At 38.9% G+C, this 27,492-nt stretch overlaps 1 protein-coding gene across 2 annotated transcripts in view; it reads left to right on the top strand.

The window, feature by feature from the left end:
• LOC126162152 (28S ribosomal protein S22, mitochondrial) overlaps window positions 1-27,264 on the top strand; it is a 40,823-nt gene extending 13,559 nt beyond the window's left edge. Inside the window, exons 3-6 of one of the 2 annotated variants that reach the window (XM_049918453.1) lie at window positions 4,338-4,481; window positions 12,604-12,833; window positions 23,523-23,631; window positions 26,144-27,264. In XM_049918453.1, coding sequence (XP_049774410.1) covers window positions 4,338-4,481; window positions 12,604-12,833; window positions 23,523-23,631; window positions 26,144-26,275 — 615 coding nt within the window. In that variant the 3' untranslated portion in view covers window positions 26,276-27,264. The remainder of the gene's footprint in view (window positions 1-4,337; window positions 4,482-12,603; window positions 12,834-23,522; window positions 23,632-26,143) is intronic. The other variant, XM_049918452.1, reaches the window with a different exon arrangement.
• Window positions 27,265-27,492: the final 228 nt, after the last annotated feature.

Below are 27,492 nucleotides of genomic sequence, written 5' to 3'. Positions count from 1 at the left end.
CCTGGTATACAGGCCAGCTTCAGAGCATGATCATCAGCTCATAAAGGAAACATAATAAAGAAAATAATGGGAAATAATCAAGGACAATGCAAAATAGCAATGGGCAACTGGAATGTCACGGTGGGAGAAGGGAAGGAAGGAACCATAGTTGGCATTTATGGTTTCGGAAGGCGGAATGACAGAGGCTAATGGCTTGTTGACTTTTGCAGGGAAAGACAGCTAGTAGAGATAGATATGTGGTTCAAAAATCACAGGAGGAGGATCAAGACCGGGAATCACCATGAGATAAATATAGAAACCAAATGGATTTTAGACAGGTGGAAGAAAGCAGAAGTGGGACTCTATCAGGTGCATATATTAAACAGTGACCACAATTTCCTTACAGCAGAGGTAAGAAAAAACTGAAAAAAACTGAAGAAGACTGTCATGGTGAAGAAGTGCGACCTGGAGAAGATAAGATCAAGAAAATAAAGAGTTAAGGAAATGTTATCACTTTAGCTTAGTAACTCATTACAAGACAAAGAACCATCAAAAAATGTCAGTGATTGTTGGACTGTGCTGAAAGAAGGAATCATAAAAGCAGGGCAGAGAAGTATACGATACGTAAACTAGAAAAGAGGAAAAAACCAGGCATCACACCGAAGACAGAGGAGAGAAGAATATTCAAAATCCAGAACAATGAAGTTGCAAGAAAGAAAAGATGAACCACTTGATGAATAATGACATGCATAGAGAAATGGTAAACATATCAGGGTATAAAAAAAGTAAATAATGGCTAAAAGGTGATTGCAGTGCAGTTGAAAATTAAAGAAGGGATAATATGATTTACTGCACAGTGTAGTAAAGAATACAACATGGTACCAAAACAGACAAGGAAGTGCTATTATAGAAATTTTCAGTGAAAACAAGAACATAGTGTACAAAGATCATGAAGGCATTCCCCAGAGATGTAAAGAGTATGTAAAACAACTGTAACACACATTACAAGCCAACAACTCTATTACTTGAAATGTAAAACACTGTATATTATGATGACGATAATAATTATGACAATGAGGAGGAGAAAAGATCACCAAATGTAATAGAAGAAGTGGAGAGTGCAGTAGATGGAATGAAAATGGGTAAGCTGTAGGTATACAGATACAATACCAGGTGAAATACTGAAATGTTTTAAGTCAAGAAAGAGTAAGAGAAATATTGAGGTTATGTAACAAATTATATGATAGTGGTGAATGGCCAGAGGACTTTCTGGTTATGGTGACGAGTCCAGTATCAAAGAGACAAGGAACCAAGAAATGCAGTGGTACAGGGAAGTTAACTTTATTTCACATGCAGCAAAGTCATGTTAAGAATCATTAATAACATTTATTTTTTGTCCATCTTTGGGGCAATGTGGGTGCAAGCTCTGCAGCTATAATGTTGATATACACTCGAATAAACTCAGCAGTCATACTTACATTTTTATTTTAAATGCCACAGCCAGTTTCGACCACATTTGGAGAAAAACAAAATGTGCAACTGGTGTGTTTATTTGATTGCATATTGTTAATAATAAAAGACTGTAAAAGGAGATAGAGGGGAATTTGGCTTGGGTGAGGAGCAATTTTGTTTTAGATGGCGTAGAATTTCAAAAGATGCATTTGGACTCTTGCAAATTTTGGGAGAGTGGTTTATTGAAAAGGAAAGAATGTACATTTGTGTTTTGCAGAGCAGGAAATGACACTAGATCATGTGACTTGGGATAAATTTTCAACTATAATGAGGGGGAAAAACAGTGAATTGGAAAAACAGACAGCTTATAACCTCAGTTTATTTAAATAAAAAAATATCAGTGAAAGTCAGAGCAGCAAATACTAATTGGACAGGACTAGGAAAAGGCATAAGGAAAGGCTGCTACCTGACTCCTAAACTTTTCATTCTACAATTACAATAAAATATGAATGACGAATGTCCACTAGATGAAAAGGGAGTAAAAATTGGAGGAAGAAGAATATGTTGTTTGAGATTTGCAAATAATGTGTGCCACCTTTCCAAGGATAGTATAGTACCCCCCCCCCCCCCCCCCCCCCCCCCCCAGTTTATCATTGGGCATTTGCTGCTCTATGCGCACAAATGGAAGATGCCACAGTTATTTACACTTACGGCTCAAAGACCACCTCTGGTGTTGGAAGTGCCTGTATTGTTGGCAACAACCCTATTAGATTTCAGCTTCCTGATCAGTGTTCAGTTTTTACTGTGGAGCTTTACGCTGTTCTCCAGGCTGTCCAATACATCTGATGCCATAAGCAGATACAGTATACTATATATATACTAAAACCTCTTCCCTGTGCTTGGACTTCTTCCTCCTGGCCTCGTCATCGGGAGAAGGTAATTTTAACTAGACTCCAGATTGGGCACTGTCTCTTTAATCATCGACATCTTTTAAGTGGTGATCCTCCCATGCTTTGTCCCCACTACTCTCAACCATGGACGGTGAGACGCTTTTTACCTACTCCCCTTCGATAGCAGTTTTCAAAGATTTACTTCCATTTTTAGTTGACCTCCTTCTGGATTTTCGCTCCCATTGATGTAGCAGTTTTGCGCCCTAAAATTATATATATCTTGTAGTGAAAAACCAGAACAACATTTAAACCTGACCGTGGAGAACAATTTGAAACTAAAGGTACTCAATATTATCATAGGAAACTTTACCTCCAGGCATGCTGCCGTAAATGGACACAGTTGATTTTTTATGGAACTGCTAAGCCTATACAATTCTACACTATTAAAGCACATAGAAAATATGGCATCTTTGTAGAGCGTAGTTGTTGATAAATAAGATTTGAAAAAAGAAATTTGCAGTCAAAAAATTGTCACACAGCTAATTTGTATCTGAGCCACTTCCTCATCTGTGGCTCCTCAGTGCTTTTCATAAGTGCATTTTTAATAACATATTTTGATCATAATGGTAGCCTTATGGATTTTCTACACTTTGCCTGTTAGTGTTACCCAAGCAGAATGGCCATTCTTTCAAGAGTTAAGAATTGCTTTAGAACTACAATGTGGCAAGAGTGGCTTTTTGGAATAGCTACAATTACAGTAGAGTGAAAGTTAGCTCCCACATTATACTGGGATAATGAAAGTTTACATCTAAAAAAAGCTAGAAAGAAGGTATACTTTTATTAAGTATGGAATTTATGTAAACTTCAAGAAATGAAAAAAGTTTCTTAAGAAAGGCATTCTTTGATGCTCTAACATTAATTTGTTTTTACTTCATCCAAAAAAACAAAAAATCAAAGTTTAAAATAAGTAAATAGAGGAAGGAGCTAAGAATGCTGAACGCTTATCTGGAGTCCGAAAATCCTAGTGCCACCCATGCTTATCATATAGAACTGATAAAGTTACTGGAGAATTTGTTTAGTAAGGACTAAACTGTCATGGACATGCTCATCCAGGTCCAGTGACCTGTGGTAGAAGAGAGGTATTGTGCATCTCAGTTAAAATTATGAAAGCATACTTAGCTAAAATAGTCAACCAATGTATATATATTTCTCATACATTCACCACATGAAGAGTCCAAGAAGGGGAAATTAGAGAGATCTGAGCTCACACGGAGGCCTACCAACAATTGTTCTTCCAGGGGACCATTTGTGACAAACAGGAAAGTGGGCAAAGTGACTATGGTGCACAACATGCCCTCCATCACATCATAAGATGGTTAGCGGAGTATAGATGTAGGTGGCTTAGCATGGATCATGTGTGACAGCAGTGGATATTAAGAAACCTAGAATGTGAAAAATAAGATCACATTCTTAAATATTTCTAATCTTTCGGAGATGTTCTGTCTTGTCATTTCAGCTAACTGTGTGTGTGTGTGTGGGGGGGGGGGGGGGGGGGTGATAAATAGGTGAAGTAGTTGATGTGTTTACTATTCTGTATAAGTCACTTCCTATAAGTCCTTTGCTTTTTACAGCCTGAATGCAATTTCCAGGCCAATACTGAAATGAAATGATTTTATCTTCTTCCTTGTTTTACCAGTGATTCAGGAAAAGCAGCTCACTTCAGAAATAATGAGACAAAATTTACCCTGGCTTTATTTCCCCAATTTCTCTGGAACCAATTTGCTAAGAACTTTGGCTCAACTGACAAATTTTTGCTTAATGAATTTTAATTTCCTTCTTTGCCCTGTACTGCCTAGACACCCATCAGAAAAAAAATTTGCTTTGAAAGAACTCAAAAGCAAAAGTAACGGTTTTGTAGCAGGGAGCTAATAATGCTGATTCAATCCGTCAGTTGTTTGTCAGTAGTTTTTTTTTTGCTGTGTGTGCATTGTCATATGCTGTGTGCTTGTCCCATAGGACAGATTGATTGTTGCTCGAGACCCAGATGGTACTTTACGACATGCGGACAGAGATGAACGTTTCCGTTGCAATCAAATCTACTTTCCTCTTCCTGGTCGCAAATTAAGGACACCTCATATGTTTGAAGAACAAAACCTTAAGGTATGTTTTGAAGTTATTCCTATTGTAGATTACTTGACATTTATCTGTTGAGACCAATCAAAACAATGGTTTTTGTAGGAAAGTTAGTGAAATGTTATATAAAAAAAGTTTTATATCATAACTAGTTACATCGTAGAATACCGTACATCTCCAAACTATTTCAAGGGATAATATAATTCATGTTGGTAGAATATTACACTAGTACTTGCAAGAAATCTACTGGACTGCATATTTGATGGCCATTTCTTTAAGGTTTAGTATTTGAGAGATGGCATTCCAAGAAATGAGGACAAATGGAATCTCCTTTGATCCAAAGAACATTTTAGGACCAGAAAATCAGATCCAATTTTGTAACAGTTATATTGAGTAGAAATGTTTGTCTTGGGTAGTATTTGGTGCTCACTTTGCACAACCTATTGATTAAATGTGAAATCATCTTTTACAAGAAAAGATTAGCAGCAAATGTGCATCCCATATATTAACGCATTGATTTCCACTTTCAGAAGCTGGGGGAAGCCTCTAAAAATAGTCTTCTACTTTTTATGCATAACAGCATTCTGACTGGCACTGAGTTAAACTTCTGCCCCTTTAGTGAAAAAAAAGTGTTTCCATCATTTGCTAGCAAATGCAGACATCATGTGCCAGGGACACAGTGACCATCACAATTAGTATTCTGATAAAACAGCCACAAACTACCCATATTTAAGTTCAAAATTGCCAATTTTTCATGTGTTTAAACTTGGTACCAAACTGTGCTTTTAATCCATAATGTTTTGGCACCAGGGCATTGATTAGCTGATGATGCTTGCTTCTGATGTGGGGCACCAGTAATAGTGAATTAAATTGTGCATGATCAGTGGCTGTTTTATCTCAGTATTGTTTGCTAGGCTTTTATGAATGCACCGAATGGTCAAGCACTTACATCCTCTTACGGAAAAGCTCTCAAAACTTTCTGTAGTAATATCTTGATTTTCTAATCAAGTGAGTTGTCACAAACTGTTTTGATGATTTTTCTTGCTCCTTTCCAAGCAAATAATGAAGTAACATTAAGCCCTCATTTTATTCTGATGTAGAACAGTATACCCTTTCCTGTGTGCCAATGACAGTACGTATACAATTGAGAGGCGCTGTGTGAGAATCCAAGCAGTATCAGTAAGGCACCAGCTTATGTCCCCCTATCCTACCCACCCTCTGCCTGTATGCCTCAACATTACGCACTTACAGTATTGTCACTAATATAGATCCTCAAGTAGAATCCTTTTAGTGGCCTAGTCAACCAAGATAAAGGCCACCATTTGCTCTAATTTTATATGTTTCTGTATAACTTAGTCCCAGCAACCACCACTTTGCATAACATCACAGTCTCTTCGTACCCAAGATGCACATATCTGACCTGGAACCTGCAACATTGTGTCTGGCCAAAGCACTGCTCTACAGTCTATGCTTACAATGAGGAGTATGCACCCCAGACTGATGGAGTCTTAAATAATCCTTAGCTTAGTTGATTAGTTCCCTTGCCTTGAGACTTGTCTGGAGATCATCCTGTGAAATGCTTTACAATTCTCTCAACATCTAGAGCGCACAACAGGTTTTGTCCATGATGGTTCCAAAGGGGAAATTAAGACTGTCTTTCTGAAGTACTGGATCTTAGCTTGTTCCTCAATATGCAGTATGATTTTTTTTCTTATTGTAACATTTCTTGCTAAATACCTTTCTCTTGTACTATAATAAAGTTGAAAATATCTTTGTCTCCCCTGTGGTTTCCCCTCATACTTGAGTCTGAGAGATCTGTCTTTCCTTTTAACTGCCCCAAACCTATCCTCCTTTCCTCAAGAAGAAAGGAAGTAATAATTCCAAATTCTGGGGTAGTTTAAGAGTACTTTTATTTATTTGTAAGCACATGAATATAAAGACTGGCTGTCAATTCTGTAGTGTAACTTTGTTGCAGTGAATCACAATTTTAATCAGTCATTTCATACAAATACCTGGGTGTAACAATTAGTGGAGATATGAAATAGAAAGATCACATAGGTTCAGTCATGGATAATGCAGGTGGCAGACTTCAGTTCATTGGAACGATACTATAAGGGTTGCACTGGATGTGACTCCCTGCAAGGGGACAGGACAGTTGAACGGCGAGGCAGTGATGAGGATATGTGTCACATCCAGTGTGTCAGTGAGGCAGCATTCATTTAAAATTCATTTGTTGATGAGAGTTTTAGAGTGATTCAGTCTCTTCCTCGTTGTGGCCTGGTAGCAGCCATGCTATGTCCACAATGCAGCAATGTGCTGAGTGGCGCGTCAGCACCTGCCATGAAATTTGCGGTCAAAGCACCCAGTGTTGCTTACGGTCATTTCAGTGGCCCCGTATTGGACAGAATTGCAGTCGGTGCATCTTGACAGCCCAGCATGTCTGTGTTGTCCATTGAAGCCTCAGCACTCTCGTTAAGTATAGCTGCGCTTAGGTCTGGCTTCGAGGTATTAGTGGTTGGTGTGATGGTAAGAAGGCAGAAGTCCCAACAGCAGCACAGAGGACAGCTCAAGAGGTGGTCCCAGCATACAGCCGATAAGGTGCTTCTCGCACTGCCCAGGGCTGGCGGCACTAGGTGCCCCACTCCCAAGTCGAACAGCTTGCAGTCAGACAGATGCATTCTTCATCTGCAGAATATCTGCTTAGCCTTCATCTTCAGTCACATTGTGTCTGGTAGGAGTGACAGCTTGCAGAGACGAAGTTGCACCCCACAGCTGGACGGCCGTGGACTCACAGAATTAGGCTCTAAAGTGGCAGCAGTTGGCAGCACTTCATTGTATGTCACTATGTCATCCTGCAACTAATGGAGCTGGTCTTCCACAGTATCTGTGATACAGATGGAATGACCAAACTCTGGCCCATAGTGGAAGGAAGGAGAGGGTAATATAGTGGTTCATGACGCGATTCCTCTCACATGTGTGACCAAATCTGCTCCAGCTTTTTGAGCATATCATCATTCTCTGATTGACAAATGTTTAGTTTCAGAGCAATCTTTTATGCAAGGTTCGGAGCTCGAAAGGTGTTATTGTGTAGTCTTTAGATGTAGTTACCACATTTTAACATGTAATTCTCCCTTCTTTTTGTGAAAACATTAGAGAGAGAATTACGTGAGTAGTAGAGTGGTGCGTCTAGGAATTCAGAAAGGGAAGGAAACAATTTACTGGTAGGTAAAGGCTATATTTATAGTAATTTATGAAAAAAGTGGTACCTACCGGTATTTATTTTCTGTTGGCTCAAAAGAACTGGTTTCATAATGGCTACAATGAATAGTAGCAATGCATTGTTTCACTATTCTTTTCTCTGACTATTCTGTGACCTCACTTTCATCACTATTTTCAGGCTCAGATAACACATCATCTTTTTCATTTTCATTATTCTACAAAATGTCATCCTCGGGACTGTCAGTGGTACAAGAAATTCCTGTTTTTTAAAAACTCTTCTTAACAATATCAACACTACTTTCTCCATGCACTTCCACTTGCACATCGTCGGTGTTGATGGCTTCCATATCTTGTCTCATGGAGTCAGTTGAGATCTCACAACCATCCATTTTGAATACAGGTGTCAAAGATGTTTTTTGTAAGGTTTGTTGACAATGACAGCTAATGGTTGAAAATGGGACATTAAACCTCCAGGGATGATGACAGGATGGGACTTAATTTCATTTTCTCCTTTAGAGCTTCCACAAGGTGACCCCTGAAGCTGTCTAGGACAAGAAGGGACTTGTGTTATAATGCCCCTAGTCATCTTCCTCAGACTTTCTCAAACCAACCCCATCGAATCTACTGTTATCCAGCCCATTTCCTGAACCCATGAGTGAATGCCATGTGTGGTAATCTCCTCTGGTAATGTCTTCCTTTTAAAGATAGGTGGAAGTTTATTTCCGTCTACTGTAATGCACAATTATCACTGTGCAACTTAGTTTCTCTTCTCCAGTCATCTTCACAAGGAAACTTTTTAAGCCAGTTCAAGCAAGGGTGGTAGTATGTGGCCTTTCCAAAAACACAGCATTTCCAGCCTGGGAGAGCAGTCATATTGCTACTGCACTTGTATTATGTAATCATGGAACGCGATTAGCTAATCTGTGTAGCCTCCTTCATAGACTGAAATTTTGCCATCTTATAAAATGAATCACCCAACCAGTGCTTGCTTTAAAATCCTTTCTGTCAACGATGGGTGTGGCAGCTGTCTCGCGAGCTTTGTTCTGAATCGTTTCATAAGAGACAGCACAACCATCATTCTGAAGTTCATTGATGTAAGCAAGTACACCATTATTAATTTCAGGATATTTCTCTGTTTAAGGCCCACAGAAAGATTTGGAGCTTGCCTTTCTAGCCATGAGTTTATCTTTTTGTCCACCAGTACCATATTGCATTAGGATCAATGGAGAAATGCCTTCCGCAACTTTCACTCCATTTATATCGATGTAAGATAACACATTTAATTTAAATTTTGCCGTGTAGTTTGGATATTTTGACAGAATGATGACTTGTAACAAACTGCAATGTCTGCAGCTCCATTTTTCAAATTTACAATATGTTGTGACAATGGAAATATTTTTGTGCCAAGTACTGCTGTGTCCATTTTTGCCCATTGTCAAGTCATTTGAAGGCCACTTCAGTAAGAATGAATCAGGAGAGGGAATTATGCATAATATTAATAAAATAATTTTTTAATGATGAAAAATAGAAGGGGACAGGAATATGCGAGGAGAGGTGCTTACATGATAAAGTACTGTACTCCACACTGCCTGTTAATAGAATATTGTTAAGCCTCCTTTGAAATGATCTACTGAATCGGGTGTGTCTGACACTCTCTCGCACCGTCTGTGGCAATGTAGTCGTTGCTTGTTCATGTTCCTGCAACCCTCTCCCAAGTGTTAATACTTGTTGCTCAACCATTTCGAACTGTGCAGGTGCACTATGCTTACATGTCATTCGAGACAGCTTAAAAATTTTATTCGTCGTGCTAATACTGTTCTGCTGTGCAATATTCTCCCAGTCTTTATAAAATTCGTCCTGAATTTTTGCACTCGGATCCTCCCTCTGACAAACTAATATCCATCTTCATAATTATTTCATCCATCGCTGGATATTTTTTCCCTTTTTAATTAAAATGAATTCCACAAAGCATGGTCCTTTACGTGTATTTACTTAATATTTTACATTAATTCCCAGATGACTCCTTACCCTTTATTTACTAATGTATAGATCTATGACTCTACTTGTTACTCTCTGTTATTTCCAGTCACATTACTAAACCATGCAACAGGTAATTCTAGGTGTGATTCAGTCTTTCACTTGCAAAAAACACAAATTACACAAATGGCGATGAGAATCGCTACAGTATTGGTAGCTAAAATGCTTATATTCATAATGTTATGCTGCTTCTCTTGGTACTGCTAGGTGTGTTGCAACATCTGTTCTGTGGAAGTCCACCCCTTCTATGATGATATAAATTTATCTAATGAGTATTGGTTTAAGGTATTGCTCAAAAAGGTAAGGTTCTGGACCAGTAGTATCTCCAGTGGCTTATTTGGCCAGAACAGTAAAGGGTGTGTCAATTGGATCATTGTTGCACATATAATCGTGGCTAGGGGGAAAGTTGTTCCAGGTACGTCACAAACTGCACCATTTATTAGGATTCCACTGTCCCTTACTTCCCTCATAGTCATACCCAGCAGCTTCTTTCTTTGCCGGTCAGGTAGTGTATTAACCTACTGTTTTGGTACATCAACTGGGTCTTTGCATTTGAAACATAAGTTTCCCTTGTGTTTCCTAAAAACACACATTCTTAAAAGTACATTTGCACACAAACTACTTGCAGCTCTACCACATACAATGTACTGGTCAGTAGCTCCAAGTACCTCCCTTATCTTACAGTTACTTAGAGATTGACTTCAGCCTGCAATGCAATACTTCATTATAGCTTTCCTTTTCAAAGTTGACTTCCTGCTACTTTTCGGCACTTTACCATTTGCATTGAATTGTATTGATGCCATATGCAGCTTAAATGGTTCTACTTTAATGATAATAGACCCTTCCAATGATGTCTCACTTGCAGCTGTCTCCTTCAGGTGAAACAATGACTCTCTGAATCTGACTATACTTTTGAGAAAAATTTCATGCCTTTTCTCTTACTCCCATTACCTATACCATTGCAAATCCTCAAATCCACTTTGATACTCTGGCACATTCTTAAAAGGATTAAGTCTTGTCGGTCCACTCACTAGCCTTATAAATGTCTTTCCCTCTTCTCTTGTTTCCCCCCCGTCCGCCGCTCGTGGACTCGCGGTAGCGTTCTCGCTTCCCGAGCACGGGGTCCCGGGTTCGATTCCCGGCGGGGTCAGGGATTTTCACCTGCCTCGAGATGACTGGGTGTTTGTGTTGTCCTCATCATTCCATCATCATCCAGGAAAGTGGCGCAATTGGACTGAGCAAAGATTGGGTAATTGTACGGGCGCTGATAACCACGCTGTTGAGCGCCCCACAAACCAAACATCATCATCATCATCATCTTGCTTCCCCTGTTTGCAGAAAGTGACTCCATGAGAATTGGTGAGGAATGTGCATCCTTTGGACACACAAGAGTCTGTACTACCCCATTATCCATGACATGCACAACACAACTAGCATCATCAGCAGCTACTTGTACGTTCTTCATACTATCTACAATAAAATCACTGCAGTTCCACTCTGCATGGCACAATAATCACCAGCACGTGTTTCCCTGTGCATCTGGCCCAGATTCCACAGCCTCAAAACACAGTACTAGTCACCGAGCGAGGTGTCACAGAGGCTAGCACACTGGACTCTCATTTGGGAGGATGACGGTTCAGTGCTGCGTCTGGCCATCCTGATTTAGGTTTTCCGTGATTTTCCTAAATCACTCCAGGCAAATGTTGGGATGGTTCCTTTGAAAGGGCATGGCCGACTTCCTTCCCTAATGCGATGAGACCGATGACCTCGCTGTCTTGTGTCCTCCCCCCAAAACAACAACAACAGTACTAGTCACACATGCTTTGTTCGGCACTACAACTACTTCAGACTCCACATTTTCACAAGGGAGCTGCTACTTCTACACTATTTTTCTTAACTGCATCAAACCAACTCATAGCCGTTTGCACAATGCCAGTAGTATCTTCTAACATCCTAATCTTCCTATTTATGAAATCATTCACACAGTCATCCCATTATGTCATACTAACAGCCAACGCACGTGCACTCATGTCCATCAAGAATTTATGCTCATTATTATTCGCTGGTCTAAGCAAGGAACAATATATCTCTGCACACAGTGTACCATTTTATTGGGAATGACTTTAGACAGTTAAGGCACTCTTGTTTGCATTTAACAAATGCTTCAGTCGATTCCATTTATCCTGCTCCCTATATCCGTATTTGCATAATTGGAGTCATCAATATCTGGATTCTGTGAATTTGTTTTTAGAGTGTTTACTTCAAAGACTTAAAAACAGTCAGTTGTTGTCAAGCCTTCGAAGTAAACAATCCAAAAATGAATTCACGGAATACAGATAGTGATGGCTCCAGTTATGCAAGTATCAATTTATCTGATTGTCTGTACATGGAATGCATAGTGGCATGAAGATAGCATTATTGAGATGCCAAAACTCAGTGTCTAAATAAAGTAACTTCTCAAAAGATAGGCCGTTTAGCGATTTTCATTGGTAAATGTTTGACCAGCTGCTGTCCCTTATCCACAACAGATCAACAGAGGTAGAAGTTATTAAAATAATAAGACAGGCGAGAGAACCAGAAACCCATGACATTTAGCCCATTTGTGTGGGAGAAAGATGTGAAACTTACTCAGGTAGTGGATTATTGGAGTTTCCTGGAATATTAGGCTCTGCCTTTTGTGGATTGACATTACTTGCTTCTGTGTCATTTCTTCATTCTTGAAAACTTGAGGTCACTATTCCATAAAATCAGTAAGCAGTATGGGTAAGAGATGAGAATAAAATGTTAGTATGAAACAGTACAAAGCATGTAATATAAGCTACTCATTGCCTTTTCCAGATGTCTGCTCTGTGTATGTATGTTTAACTGACATTTCTACTTCATATTATTACAGCCGTTGCTCGATACTGGAGAGTATGAATTCATACTGGATCGAGCATGTGTGCAGTTTGATCCAGACTCTCCAGATTTTTGTAGAGTTAGAGATCAAACATTTGACCATGTGGAGAAATCACGTCATTTCTCAAAGTTAAGATCAACTCGTCATTTTGGCCCATTAGCCTTCTACCTTGCGTGGCACAGAAATATTGATTCTCTTCTCTTAGACATTGTGTCTGATGGCAGGTAAGTGCATAATAATTAGTTTGTTCAACACACTTCAAGTAAGGACACTGAAAAGTACAATAAAAAATAATTGCTATGAAGTACAGTACAGGCAGATAAAAATGTGATAATGTAATTAAAGATTATGGTAAAATTATGGTATTGAATTTATAAAATTCAGTGTTTCCGAGAGATTGTGTAAAACTTAAAATACTACAGTTTCTTTCTTGCATTTCCCCAAATTACTGACTTTAGGAGGCTCAACACTGAATTTAACCAAAAAGAAGTGTATAAGAATAAATAAAAAAAAGCTATACTCATGGCAAAACCACAGCTTCTTCTTTTGCGACAGAAAAGATGAAATAATTGGAGGAAAGTTGGAGGGTGAAGACATAAATCAGAATCCAGATTAAGGGATGAAAAGCTGACAAAGATGAAGGAAAATGTAGTGTAGATCACTATACTTAAGTGTTAAACATGGCCATTTCTTGGCAACCATATATAATTTTCAAGCATAGGAATTGTACAGCCAACCAGTTGCAGATAACTGTTTGGTACATTGACCTAGGTTTCAACACTTACTAAGGTTGTGTTCATCAAAATGAAATTTTGAGAAACCATAATCTGTATTTAACTACAAAAAAAGCAATGCTTCGGTCCCCTGTCTGTCTGTCCTTTTTTTTTTTAATTATGTAAAATTTATTTGTGTCTGTCTACCTGATGAGTTTCAGTTTGTTGTCTGTCATTTGATACCTACAGTGGAAAACTGATTCCTCTACAGGGCTATATGCATCTATGTTCCTCCTGCATGTTTCTGAATGCTACACAGAGTGTGTTCACAAAGCTTCAAGACTGATTTTTTTCCTAAGTAGGAGAGGGCATGCACACATATTCCACCAATAGGGTGAGGTAGTGAGACCACGCTAGCAACAGTTACCTCTGAGATGGTGGAATGAGCAGATCGATAGTGGCATGAATGCATGTCAGTGCCTCCATCGAAACCTCCTAAAGTTTAAAATGCATCTTTATTTGGAGCAGCATTATTCGATAAAGTTCTGTGTGAAATTGAAAAAAATTGTTAGAGGGGCTTTTGATATGGTTCAGGAGGCCTATAAGGAAGAAGCCATGTTACATTAAATAGTTTGCGTGCAGCACAAGAGGTTCAGAGATAGCTGCGAGGATTGAAGACCATCCCTACATTGGGAGACCTCAATATGCCAAATTGATGAAAATTTGGTGAAAGTGTGTTTGTTCCTGCAGGACGGACTGTCACTGTCACATGATGCTGAAGTGCTCTGCCATTTGAAGGACCAAGTCCACCATGTCTGCCCTGAGATCAAACTCGATTGGTTTCTTCACCATGACAGTGTGCCCTCTTACCCGTCGCTCTCCTCCGGTGATGTTTTGGCAAAGTTCCGTGTGGCAACACTGCTGCAGCCTCCCTACAGGGCCGACATACCTCCCAGAAACTTCTTTTTGTTTCCTGAATTAAGAGAGACCTGAAAGGGAAGTAATTCAACACAATTCCAGTGGTCCAGGCAGCTTTGATGAAGTCCTTTGACAGCCTTCCATGTGAAGGGTTCCAGGGAGCCTGTGAACAATGGAAGAAACACTGGCAGTGGTGTGTTGATGCCCAAGGGTCATAAGAATTTTGAAGACTTTTAGTTCGCTGAACAAAAATGTTTAGTAAATTTTTTGTTGCGAGACAAGTCTCAAAACTTTATGAATGCCCACTGTATCCACTCTCCTTCCACTATCTTGTTGTCTCATTTGTTTCCTATTTCCTTAAATACCACAAAGAACTCACCACAGTCCATCTGCTTTCATCCATTTGTCTTGTTGTACATCCCACCCTGCTTCATTTCATTTTCATCATAATTAAGTCTTACAATCCAGTCTGTATCCTGATTTACTATTTTGTTTTTCCACCTCCCCTAGCAATTCCAAACTAACATCTCACCATCATTCACTGAGTAAAATTATCGGTTAAGTTTATGTTAAATATACATTTTTCACTGTCTTAATTCGTACCTGCTTGCCTGAAAGGAATCATTGACCGTTCAAGACCTTTTTTAAGGGATCGTAGGCATGATAACCACATGGGGAGAGATCAGGACTGTTGGGTGTGTGCTTGAATGTCTACCTCTGGAGACAGTGTAATGGATTAGGCTGGCCTCCCAAATGGACTGGCATCTTGTGTCGAATTGTACCAGCACAGAACTTGGCACACCATTCCCCGATGATGGTTTTCTAGCGACTTGCTGCCTCATACACATTTTTCATTCTCTGATGGATGTCTACTGGTGTTTATTCTTTGGCAGCCGAGGAAAGAATAGCAGCATGTTGGTCCTGTTTGGTTGCATTTGGTAATAACATCACCATAGTTCAGGTTTCTGCATTTACTACACGCTCATGGGAAAGACACAAATGCCACACTGATCCTTTGCCCACAGTTGCTGCTTATATACCCGCATCAGAGTCATACTATATTTCATCATGCTGTAGCAACACCCTCAAACAGAAACACTTTAATTGCCCCTACAGTTCACCAAAAGCACCTTAATCCATAATTGTTTGTCTTCTGTAGATTTATTTTCCTGTACTCTTAGTTTATGCCCTCGACTCTCTTAAATACAAAAACATATCAACTGTTTTTACAACTTCATGTTAATTTTTACAATTTTTGCCATGTTGATTATACATTATTTTAGTCTTTAAGCCTGATTTCAGACTTGCTCTATTTAGTTTTTACATTTCACCTAGAGGCAGTAGTATAATGCCATCTTCAAAAGAGAAGCATTTGAGATATCTCCAAATAGTTTTACAGTGTAATTTTATATCATGTTGCCTTCAGATGTATTATCTTTTTCATTAAAGCACCATCACCTCTAGTTTCCATTCCTTTTTCCATATCTTGAATTACTTTACATACTTTGTCCAAAATTTCACATTGGACATTATGAATTGCCTGTGTTTCTGAGTTATTTCTTGAGCTGCGCCAACATGGAAGGTAATGTCCAAAGTTTTGTAAAATTGTCGAGTTACTTCACTGTTTGTCATTGTGACTAATGAAAGCAATGTATACCTGAAATACATTTATCACTCTTAACGGGGTGCATTACACTCTTATCTGTTTTTTTAATAATTTCCCTCTTTCCTTTTGAAAATTTTCGAGTGGTCCAAGATTACCCCCAGCCTCTACAATATCTTTATTCTTTAATAAAAATGCAGCTTGAAACAAGGAAACCAGTTGGCTGGCCAGCAACTACCACGAGGACACAAAATTCCAAGTACCAAGTACAAAAATTGTTTCTACTTTTGTGTCTATCACTAGAACTTGCTGTTCTGTCTTCATAATGTTGTGATCTTCTCAGTGAATTTTGCTTTTCATACAAAATAAGTATTCACTTCATTTTTAGCTCCATTTAGTCCTTGGTAATTCATTTTTTAAGTTTTATTCTGAAGGACTCTATTGATCCATCCAGATATGCATGCTCATTAGCATGCCACTTCCAGGATTCAGGAAGGTGCACTGGTGGATTAACAATGAGAACAAGTGTGCCAGTCAGTCTGCATGTGGTTTTTAGGCGCTTTCCCACATATAACTAGCTGAATACTGATATAGCACCTCAGTAACACATTTAGAAAAGATGTGCATAATTTTGTAACAAATAACACTGGATGTAAACAGTTGGGGTTCACAAATTCTATCTGGAGGAGGGCAGGGAGGGGGAGGGTGGCAGATAGTGAGAGGAAGGACATCCAGCCACATTCTACCACTAACATTGCTAAATCCAGTAATTAAAACGCCAACTCTAAGATATATGGTAGAGGCCATGAAAATTAAGATGATTCTGGATGAGTATATGTACGACAAACTTGTTCTCTCAGTAAATTCTACTAACAAATCATCCGTCACTACTGATGTCATACCCAAAGCTTCCTACTGAAGTATCGTTAACTTTGAAACTTCCTGACAGATTGAAACTGTGTGCTGGACAAAGACTCCGACTCAGGACATTTGCCTTTCGGGGGCAAGTGCTATACTGACTGAGCTACCCAAGCATGACTCACGACCCATTCCTGCAGCCTCAATTCTGCCGGAACCTCGTCTCCTACCTTTGAAACTTCCAGTCGATAGAGCACTTGCACGTGAAAGGCAAAGGTCTTGAGTTCGAGTGTTGGTCCGGCATTCAGTTTTAATCTGCCAGGAGGTTTTATTTCAGCTCACACTCCACCGCAGAGTGAAAAATCTCATTTTGGAACGTCCTCCGCCTGTGGCTAAGCATGTCTCTGCATTATTCTTTCTTCCACGAGTGACAGTTCTGCAAGGTTTGCAGAAGAGCTTCTGTGAAGTTTGGAAGTTAGGAGATGAGATACTGGCAGAATTGAAGCTGTGGCAACGGGTTGTGAGTCGTACTTGGGTAGCTCAGTTGGTAGAGCACATGCCCATGAAAGACAATGGTTCCGAGTTCGGGTTATAATGTATTAATGTAAGAAGAATAGATGCTGAATGATGAATGCATGCAGCTTGCCGCTAACTTTGTGTAATGTCTTGTCTGTATAGACGTGTATCTGTTGCCTTTAAGATCCCTTCACTTTCACACATAAATCTATACAATAAAGTAAGGGCCTCCCTTTTTGTCTTTAGGCTGATCCGTGATAAGACAGGCGAAAAGTTAGACTAATGGAGGATTATTAGTATTTTCTCTAATTTCATTCGCTCTCTCTCTCTCTCTCTCTCTCTCTCTCTCTCCTCTATCTATGTACAGTTTTAAATATAATATTTCATTACGTGAAATCAGCCCAATAGAATCTCTGGTGGAGCCCTTCGTCTTAGTATTCAGCGGCTGGCTTGCTGTAAGAGATCTTTACATTTATTATTATTGTTAAGCGCTGCATTCAGTTGGGAAAATCAATCGTTTGAACAATTTGTTCCTTTTACGAAAGATTTCGAATTCCAGGTGTGTACGAAGCCTTTTTGGACGATTTAACAAAGACTCGGTGATTGCAGGTTCTCTTCGACACAGCTGAAACTTCCCCACTAATTACAGGGCCAACGCGATCATCAATGATTCAGACAAAGAACTCATTCGTTCATTCACTCCAGAATAAAAGGGGTCACAAACCTTATTTATGAAGGAAATTGTATATTCAATCCATCTCCACTACATGTCCAGATTTCTGTTGATTCCAAGTCTTAATTATTTTCCGTTTACAGTCTTTCTCTCTCTTCAAATAACCCGCTAGTGGCACAAATGCTAATAGCTTGCTTTAGCGAGAAGAAAAGCAAATATGTCTCTTTTAGAAACCCGTCAATCTTTCAACAGATACTTCCGAAGCTGTCCTAGTTACCCGTCTAACAACCTTGGAGAATACATACCTGTATCTCTGTTATTCCAAAGAATAAACGCACTAGAAAATACTTTGGCGTCGCCGAGCTTTCGGCGCATATATTACTAGAAAACCAGATCAGATACTTTTCCAAAGTGAATAAATGTGGATGATTTAATTGACCATGATTAATTGGTGCGTGGTAGAGGGTAATTTTCTGTGGGGACATTACAGGGTCTCGATCTGGCGCACAGTATTAAATTGCCAGGAAGTTGTATATCAGTGCACACTCCACTGCAGAGTGAAAATCTCATTCTAGTCTTCAGTTCATTTTCACAGTCATGTCCCTCACAGTCATATGTCTTCTACCACCTCCTCCTCAGTTTGTGAGAATCTTGGTGGATAGGGGGTGAACAGCATTGTTTTCTACATTTGTTTCTTTGGATTTAAAACAAGTCTTGCTATTTTGGATGAGATCGATTTAATATGCACAACAATTTTTTAAAAATAATTTTCCTGTTTGCAGTGAAGTGCTGACCTTAATTTCCTCACTGGTCAGTTTCTCTGTAGTGTAGCATATATCCTGATGTTAATTCTATGAGGAGTGTTCCATATTGATTTACACTTTATTTATTCTCATTTCTCATTGTGTGCCATCTAACACATGATGAGTTGCAAGGCTTACTCATACCTGTACGTGACAGGACAATCACTAGAAGTGTAATCCTTGCACAGTGCAGCCCATTTTTCCAGTTGCTGTCATAGTGGACAATATGGACTCCAACCATCAAGGACAGTGCTGTATACCATGGTTTCTGTAGAAAGGCAGTGTAAACACTGTGGATATTCACATGCAATTGGTGGCAGTGTGTAAAGAACGTGCACTGTCATGAAAAATCATGTACAACTGGTTGGATGGCTGGAAAATTGGACGCACATCAATGGAGAAAAGAACAAGTTCTGAAAGGAAAATTACAGGTAATACCAGTTGACATTTTGAGAGTAGAAAAGCATATTCGGGAGAATAGATGCTTCACATTCACAGAGATGGAGGTGGCCACAAGACTTTCCAGAAGCACCCTACAGCACATAGTGCATGAACACCTTAAGCTTGGGATGGTGTCTGTTTGGTTAATTCCCAAATCCCAGAATGTAGCACAAATACAACAGCACATGTACTGTGACCTCATTCAACGTCACAGCCATGACCCAGTAGGTTTCATGTCCAAACTTGTGACTGGCTATGAGATGTGGCTCTGTTACCAAGAGTCGGAAACCAAAGTCCAATCAATGCAGTGGAAGCATACAGGCAGCTCCCACAGAAATAGTTCTGTACACACCTTTAATAGGAAAACACATTGCCACAGTCTTTTGGGACAAGAATGGCATCCTCCTCATTGACCAGGTGAAACCAGGGACCACCATTAATAGCATGGCATATAAGGAGATTCAGAGGTTGCAATGTGCAATTCAAAAGAAACTGCCAATTAAATGGGCAAAATGATTTGTTCTTGTAACACAACAACACTCACTCCGGTATAAGAAGGACAACCATGGCTTCCATCAGATGACATAGGGTTCCAGGTACTGCCACACTGACCATATTATTCTGACTTGGCCTCTTCTGATTATCAGCTGTTCAGGCTGTGAAGAAACCTCTGTGTGGTCATCATTTTGCAGAATTCCAGGAATGGCAAGCAGCTGTTCTGCAGTGGATATGATAGATTTCAACAAAAATGTGGCTCTAGGAGGGTCTATAGAAGTTGCCATGCTGGTGGTGCAAGTGTGTACAGTTCAGTGGAGATTATATTGAGAAAGTGCATAGAGGTTCTTAGTGCATGTATTTATATATAGAAATGTGTAAATCAATATGAAATATGCCTTGTATTTGACCATTACTTTTTTCCCCATATTTCTGATACCTGTACTGTAATTCACTTGTTGTTACTTAATATCCCTTTTAACCTATAAATTATTGCTTCTCAAGAGGAAGAAGAAGAAGTAGTAGTCCACATTATTGTCTGTTAAGCCAATCTTTGTGGAGCAAGGTGTGAGTGCAAAAGTAGCAGAGCTTTCCCTATGACATGAAGCCATGGTCTCATCTCTGGCAATGGTACACTAGTGTAACAGGGCCCAGATAGCTGGATGAGACATATAAATACTAGTAAACATTGGGAATTATGTTCCAACTATTTGTTGCTCTTATATTATCCATAATTGTGCTATTGGTAGAACTTTTCACTGCTATGTGGAAGTGTTGTTGTAGTGTCTTGCTCATCCATTTCTAATGACCTCAATATTAACAGGACATTAAACCCCGATCTTCCTTCCTCCCGTCTCTTGCTCAGTTAAAGTTGAGAACTCGGAGTAAAATAAAAAAGCTTTTTATTGTCAGGATATCAAAGGACTTGGGCACAATTGTTCCTAGTGCTTTGATGCATCTGAGTTTACTTGTCTTGTGATGACTGTTACCTGAACTCTTACTTGAAATAAGCCTAAGAATTGTCAGTTAAGAATATTGCACAAAACATGCACAGTTTAGTAGATAAAAATTAATTATATCTCATAAATCAAGTCATGTAAAGTTTGGAACATTATACACTGTCCAGTCACATTACTGTGACCACCTGTCAAAAGACTGAATAATCACCTTTTGCAGTGCAGACCACTATAAGACAAGCAGGAAGAGAGTTAATGATGTTCTGGAAGGTACCGACAATGGTGTGGTGCCATGCCGACTCCAGTGACATGGCTAGCTGCTCTAGGTTTCTCAGTTGAAGATCCAAGGCGTGAACAGCCTGATTGCGGTTGTCCCACAGATTCTCGATTGGGTTTAAAACTGGGAGATTTGGTGGCCAGGAGAGTATGGTAAACTCATCCTGGTGCTCATCAAACCATGCACATACACTGTGAGCTGTGTGACTCATGGCATTGTCCTGCTACTAGATGCCATCATGTTGAGGAAAGACGAACTGCATGTAGGAGTGGACAATGTCCCCAAGGATAGATGCATACCTACCGTATTTACTCGAATCTAAGCCGCACTTTTTTTTCTGCTTTTTGTAATCCAAAAAACCGCGTGCGGCTTAGAATCGAGTGCAAAGTAAGTGGAAGTTCTGAAAAATGTTGGTAGGTGCCGCCACAACTAACTTCTGCCGTCTAATATATGTAGCACTACACAGGCATGCTTTGCAGGCACAAAGATAAATACTGGCGCCAAAACCTATGCGTCAGTAAATAAATTAGAAGAAAAGGTTGAAGAATGTAAACATTATGCCATGTATTCTTTCGTGTTTGCTGCTATCTCATTTAAATCCTGTCTGCCTAATAAACTATGAAACTAGAGTGAGACAACAGCAAACGCGGAAGAATATACATATACTGTCATGTTTATATTAATATTATTCTTATGCTGAATAATGATACAGTCATCAATTTCTCTGCAGAATGTAATGTACTAAAGAGACGTCTGCAAAGATTTTCAAACGGAGAAAAATTTTCGCTAAACTCTCATTCGGAACAAATTCTATCATACGCAGTCTATTTATCATTATCAAAGAAAGCAGCAGTGTAAGTAACAACAAATAACAGCTGTTGTTTTGGTTATGAGACAATTCCTCTTTTTGTTTTTTGTAAGCCACAGTAGCGTGCACAAAAGCAAGCCATGCCGTGAGCGGCGACAGGTCGTAAACACTCATTATCAGAAAGCGACAAACAATGCATGACACAGTACAATAATGCATTTTCAGCTTAGAGTGACATAAACACATATAACAAAGAGAACAGCACTTATCAGATCAAAGCAAAATAAGCAATTGATTCAAACCAGACGAAGCACGTGAAAAAGGAAGGGTACCCATATAAATACGGACGGAGCGCCTGACACATAGCAATGGCTACTTTGTAAAGCTTAACTGTTAAGCTTACGACTCGAACCAAACTACTGTAGCTGTATCTTCATCCATTCGACTTCAGTTGTGTCTCATGTTACAATGGACCAACTTTGTTTCGATTTGGAGGGGCGGTCTAAAACTTTTCTTTCCCCTTGAATTTCGAGTCTCAAATTTCAGGTGCGGCTTAGATTCAGGAAATTTTTATTTTCCTTGATTTCGAGTCTCATTTTTCAGGTGCGGCTTAGATTCAAGTGCGGCGTAGATTCGAGTAAATATGGTATGTTGATCCATTGTGCCCTCCAGAATGATGAGATCTCCCAGAGTATGCCATGAAGACATTCCACAGACCATAACACTCTCTCCTCCAGGCTGCACCCTTCCTAAGAACCAATGGCCATCTGTCCAATAGAACATAAAAATTATTCGTCTGTAAAGGCCACATGCCACCATTCTGTGGACATTCAGTGTGGTATTGGCATGTAAATTCCAGCCTTCAGCATTGCCAGTGAACAGCAGTCAGCATGGGTGCATGAACCATGCACCTGCTGTAGAGGCCCATAGGCAACAATGTTTGCTGAACGGTTATTGGAGGGACATTGTTGGTAGCCCCTTGGGTCATTTGGGTGGTGACGTGCTCAACAATTGGACATCTAGTCGCCCATATGCATCTGCACAGCTGTCATTCACCCCCTCATCTATGGCTCACAGTGCACTACAGTTGCTTCAGAGCCGGTTTTAGATAGCACTGTTTTGCCATCCGTGGTATACTTTAACCACGGCCGTATGCAAACAGTTTATAAACTTAGTTGTTTTGGAAATGCTTCACCCTTCACTCAAAAGCCAATGATCACTCCCTTTTGGAAGTCAGGTAAATCAGTCTGTTTCAGCATTACAATAATGACTGTACTGTTTCCGCCTCCCTACAACGTGCTGTATGTACCCTCCACTGCTAGTGCTGCTACCTGCTATCTGTAAGTGGTTATTACATATTGATGTTGAACATAGACATTATTCACATTAATGTAACTGGTAAGAATTGAAAGTAAGATGTTTCTGAACTAGTGTACATTTTGAAATGTGTGTGCATCAGTGATCGATACCTCATACAATAAAGAAAATATGGCATCAAATAACTAGACCAGTGACAGAAATAATCTGATAGAAAAAGCAGTGTACAGACCAAGAAGAGGAAAATAAATGTAATGCATTGATCAGAAAAGCCACAGAATTTTGAATTATTCATAAACATAAATTTAATAATAATACCTTCAGGTATCAGTACGTTATTTTATCTGTGGTAAAAGTAATATGTGTGTATTAATTTAAATAAAAAATTCGAAATAAGACTTTGGCATTTCCAATGTAGACTTCAGTGCAGGTTAAATTATTAATAGAATTCTGCAGCCTTACGTACATCATTGGTTTTCTATATTGTTTTGCATACAAATTGTTCATTTTCATTGACATTGGCATTCCTTAACAGGTTAAATGAGGCCACAGCTTTGATTAATCTGTTTCATAAACTGAATCCAAGTTCAGAGTCTGCAATAGCTGCTGCTGAATATGAAGGAGATGACCTTGGCTTGATAAGGGTAAGTCTTATATTATTGAAAACATTCAGTATTCTATAAACTATGTGCAAAGAATGGATAACTCCTCAGGTGATAATGTGGATAACATATTTTTATCCTTTGTGCACTCTGTAATATATTGTTATTGTGATCTTCTTAAATGTTTTTGGTGTATTATGTGCCTTTATTTTTCCTTGTTTCTGAGACTTTTAGGAATTAGAACTTTTTACTAAATTGTCATCTAGGATGTCATTTCATATTGTCAAACTAATGTACTATTATTTATTGGAGCTTTGAATGAGTAAACCTTATTTTTTAATTACTGTTTCTTAAGGAGTTTAAATGTTTGTGAGTATTTCATAGTATTGAATATAATTTCCCAACAGAAGTTAGTATAGTAACAGGGCAACCACTGTTCAAGTAAGAGACTAAAAAATTTTGCCAAGGCAAAAGTGTGCACAATTTGAGCAGTTATTATTTCTGTACTAAATTTTTTCTTTGAATAACAGAATTTTCCTCCATTGTATTGTACTTAAACAATACTTACAGTGGACACACACATCATTCACTGTTACAGTGGCCTGTATTACTCGAGGGAATAATCTTTTCTACATACAAAATAAGATAACTGAATGACACAAGAATAATATTAAGCAGTATGTTTTGTGAGAAGATAGATTTGACTGACTATAGTACATGTTCTAACAAAGAGATAGAGGGGCTGGCCAGTACTTACCTCAGCTCAGTACAGCCGATAGATACACACAAAACAGAACCGAAAATTTACATTCCTAGCTTTCGGAACAAATGTTCCTTCATCAGGGAGGAGAGAGGGGAAAGAAAGGGAAGAAGGGAAAGGAGATTCAGTTACTCACAACCCAGGCTATGAAGCAACAGGGAAAGGAAAATAGGTAGGGTAGCAAGGATGGAGGCATGGTTGTCGAGGCCTCTGACACAAGAATAATATTAAGCAGTATGTTTTGTGAGAAGATAGATTTGACTGACTATAGTACATGTTCTAACAAAGAGATAGAGGGGCTGGCCAGTACTTACCTCAGCTCAGTACAGCCGATAGATACACACAAAACAGAACCGAAAATTTACATTCCTAGCTTTCGGAACAAATGTTCCTTCATCAGGGAGGCCTCTGATGACCATGCCTCCATCCTTGCTACCCTACCTGTTTTCCTTTCCCTGTTGCTTCATAGCCTGGGTTGTGAGTAACTGAATCTCCTTTCCCTTCTTCCCTTTCTTTCCCCTCTCTCCTCCCTGATGAAGGAACATTTGTTCCGAAAGCTAGGAATGTAAATTTTCGGTTCTGTTTTGTGGTATCTATCGGCTGTACTGAGCTGAGGTAAGTACTGGCCAGCCCCTCTATCTCTTTGTTAGTATTTGTTTCACATCTTTATATGAGATTTTCCATTAATCATTTATAGTACATGTTCATCAGTTACCATTCATTCTGACTCTTGCACATAGATTGAGAGCAAAAGAATAATGTTAATAACATTAATAATAATGATATCTTCAAATACCAGTACTTTATGCTACCTCGGTGAATGAATCATTGGCACTTCCCTATAGATGTATTATTGGTAGTCACACCTATGTCTCGTACAACTAATAACAGCACAGTTAGTTGATGGTATGACTTGTCTGGTCTTCCAGTTTCCTTTGGATTTCACAGTGTCCATAAAATGTTGCTATGAATGGAAGCAGTCGGAAAGAAATACATATTTTATATATGTTAGGATACAAATTGTTTAGAAGAAGTTTGGGTGGGCTAGATGAAGCTGTATGGTCATATTACCATGCTGCACAAATTATCTGAATGCAAATTTAGAAAATGGGGGAGAAATTTTTGGTGTAGTGTTCCACCCATAACAACCAAGAGTTAAAGAGCCGTAGGCATTTGTCGATGAAAGAAGCGGGGGGTGAGAGGGGGGGGGGCGTTATTTAAAGGTGCTGTTGTGCTCTTAGGAATCTACAGACTTCTTATTTGTTTATTCATTGCAGTATCTAGTGTATTTTAAGTAATGGTTGTGTGTGATTCTACTACACCATGTGTGTAGCCCATTTTGCATTACATAATTTTTTTTTAAATGTACATGGCAAATTACTCAAATTCATTTTATGCAGGTGGCAGTTTCTACACAGTCACGAAATGAACACAAGTGGCTGCCCCCCTCCCCCACACACAAAAACACACTCACTATAATGTTTTCAACATGCATTCCTCCTTTTCAACATGCATTCTTACTAAGTTTCCATTCCAGCATATTTCTTGCATAAAATACGATATTGTATTTGTGCACTTCCTGCCGTCATCAGTACACATCTAAGGAAGATATTTTTCTTTGTTTCTTTCTTTTCAGTATAAACAATGATCAACTTTTCTCGTACTAAAATGTCATTTGGTGTGCTTAGTATCAAATCACCAGAAGTGTTCTCTGAGGACAGAATTAATTTACTTCCAATTAGTATGTTGTAGTGATGCCTAGTGATCTTTAATTAAAATTATTGTTGTTGATAGCTATATATCTCATCAAGTGACTGCAGACGGCGAGGGCAATTGGAATTGGCAATACAGACTTTGCTTGAGCTCCAGAAACAACAAGAACTAGTGGCAGAAGGAATTCAACATGCACATGGCACTGGTAGCTAGAGCAATTCATCATTTCCAGTCTGTGTAAATGTTGTGATCGGGACATAAATGTGTGTGAAATTTTGTACTAAAACACTGGTTGTTTGTTGGCTGAAGAATGTTGTACTGTTGTGTGGAAAGAATAATAAGCAGAAGATTTCAAAACTGAAATAAACCATCCCTCCCTCCCTCCCTCCCTCCCTCCCTCCCTCTCTTCGGTTTATTTGGCTTACAGTTGAGGATGCTGCTCTTTGTTACATTAAAAATTCTGTCTGTTTCACCAACAGTTATCAGTAGTAAATTCATTTGTTATATGTTTTTATTTTATGATGAAAAAATTTATTTAAATTAATAATGTTAATTGCAAAAAGTGAGCTGCAGTACTGCTAAAAACTTTGTTATGTATGGGGACATGTGAAAGGTGGTCTCTGTGAGTGTGTTACATTTTCTGTAACTCTATAATGTAATCTGAGGAAAGTAATTAGAATAAATACGTGGATGAGCTTTGGATGAAATGAATGCAATAATGTTTGCCATGTGTAAAAACATCTGTTCTTCTAAGGCCAAAAGGATAAGTTGTTGTAACAGACAATGCAGAAATAAAATGTGTAGGAACTTAGACAATTACTATTCTTCTTTACTAAATTTATGTTTGTATTTGTATTTTCATCTGTAGATGATTGTGGACACTGCCTTCCACCATTACAGAATACTCAGCTCCTACATCATGCTGGTGGCAAGTGTCCTATTACAGGAATTTGATATGGCTTAACAGTGAGAAGTAGCTGATATCATCCTCAGAATTAGTAACATCAGCAACGTAAATATATCATTAATACCAAGAGACTCAAGAACAGTTTACTGTGGCAATAAGAATGTAAATATGGGGCACCCAATGGTATGATGCCAAATAGAAATCAATGCTGCATCATTGCAGAATCCACAGTCATTGCTTGTTTTATGAACCAAAGCACTTCATGTTGTCAAGAAGAGCCTTACTCTGTCTGTATTATTGTGATCATATACTAAGCTGCACCCACCCCCTTTTACACAGTGCAATAGTGGAAATTCTTCTGCAGAATAAAAGGAATTTTCAAAAAGAAACTTTTTCAGTTTGTTTCCAAATGTTATTTTGCTGTCTGTCAGACATTTTATATTGTTTGGTAAGTGATAAAAACTTGAGTTGCAGCATTGTGCACCCGTTTTTGTGCTAAAGGAAACCTCATTGTGGAGTAATG

This window comes from Schistocerca cancellata, chromosome 2 (assembly GCF_023864275.1).
Source record: "Schistocerca cancellata isolate TAMUIC-IGC-003103 chromosome 2, iqSchCanc2.1, whole genome shotgun sequence".
NCBI classification, from domain to species: domain Eukaryota; kingdom Metazoa; phylum Arthropoda; class Insecta; order Orthoptera; family Acrididae; genus Schistocerca; species Schistocerca cancellata.
This window is presented reverse-complemented; position numbering and strand designations above follow the sequence as displayed.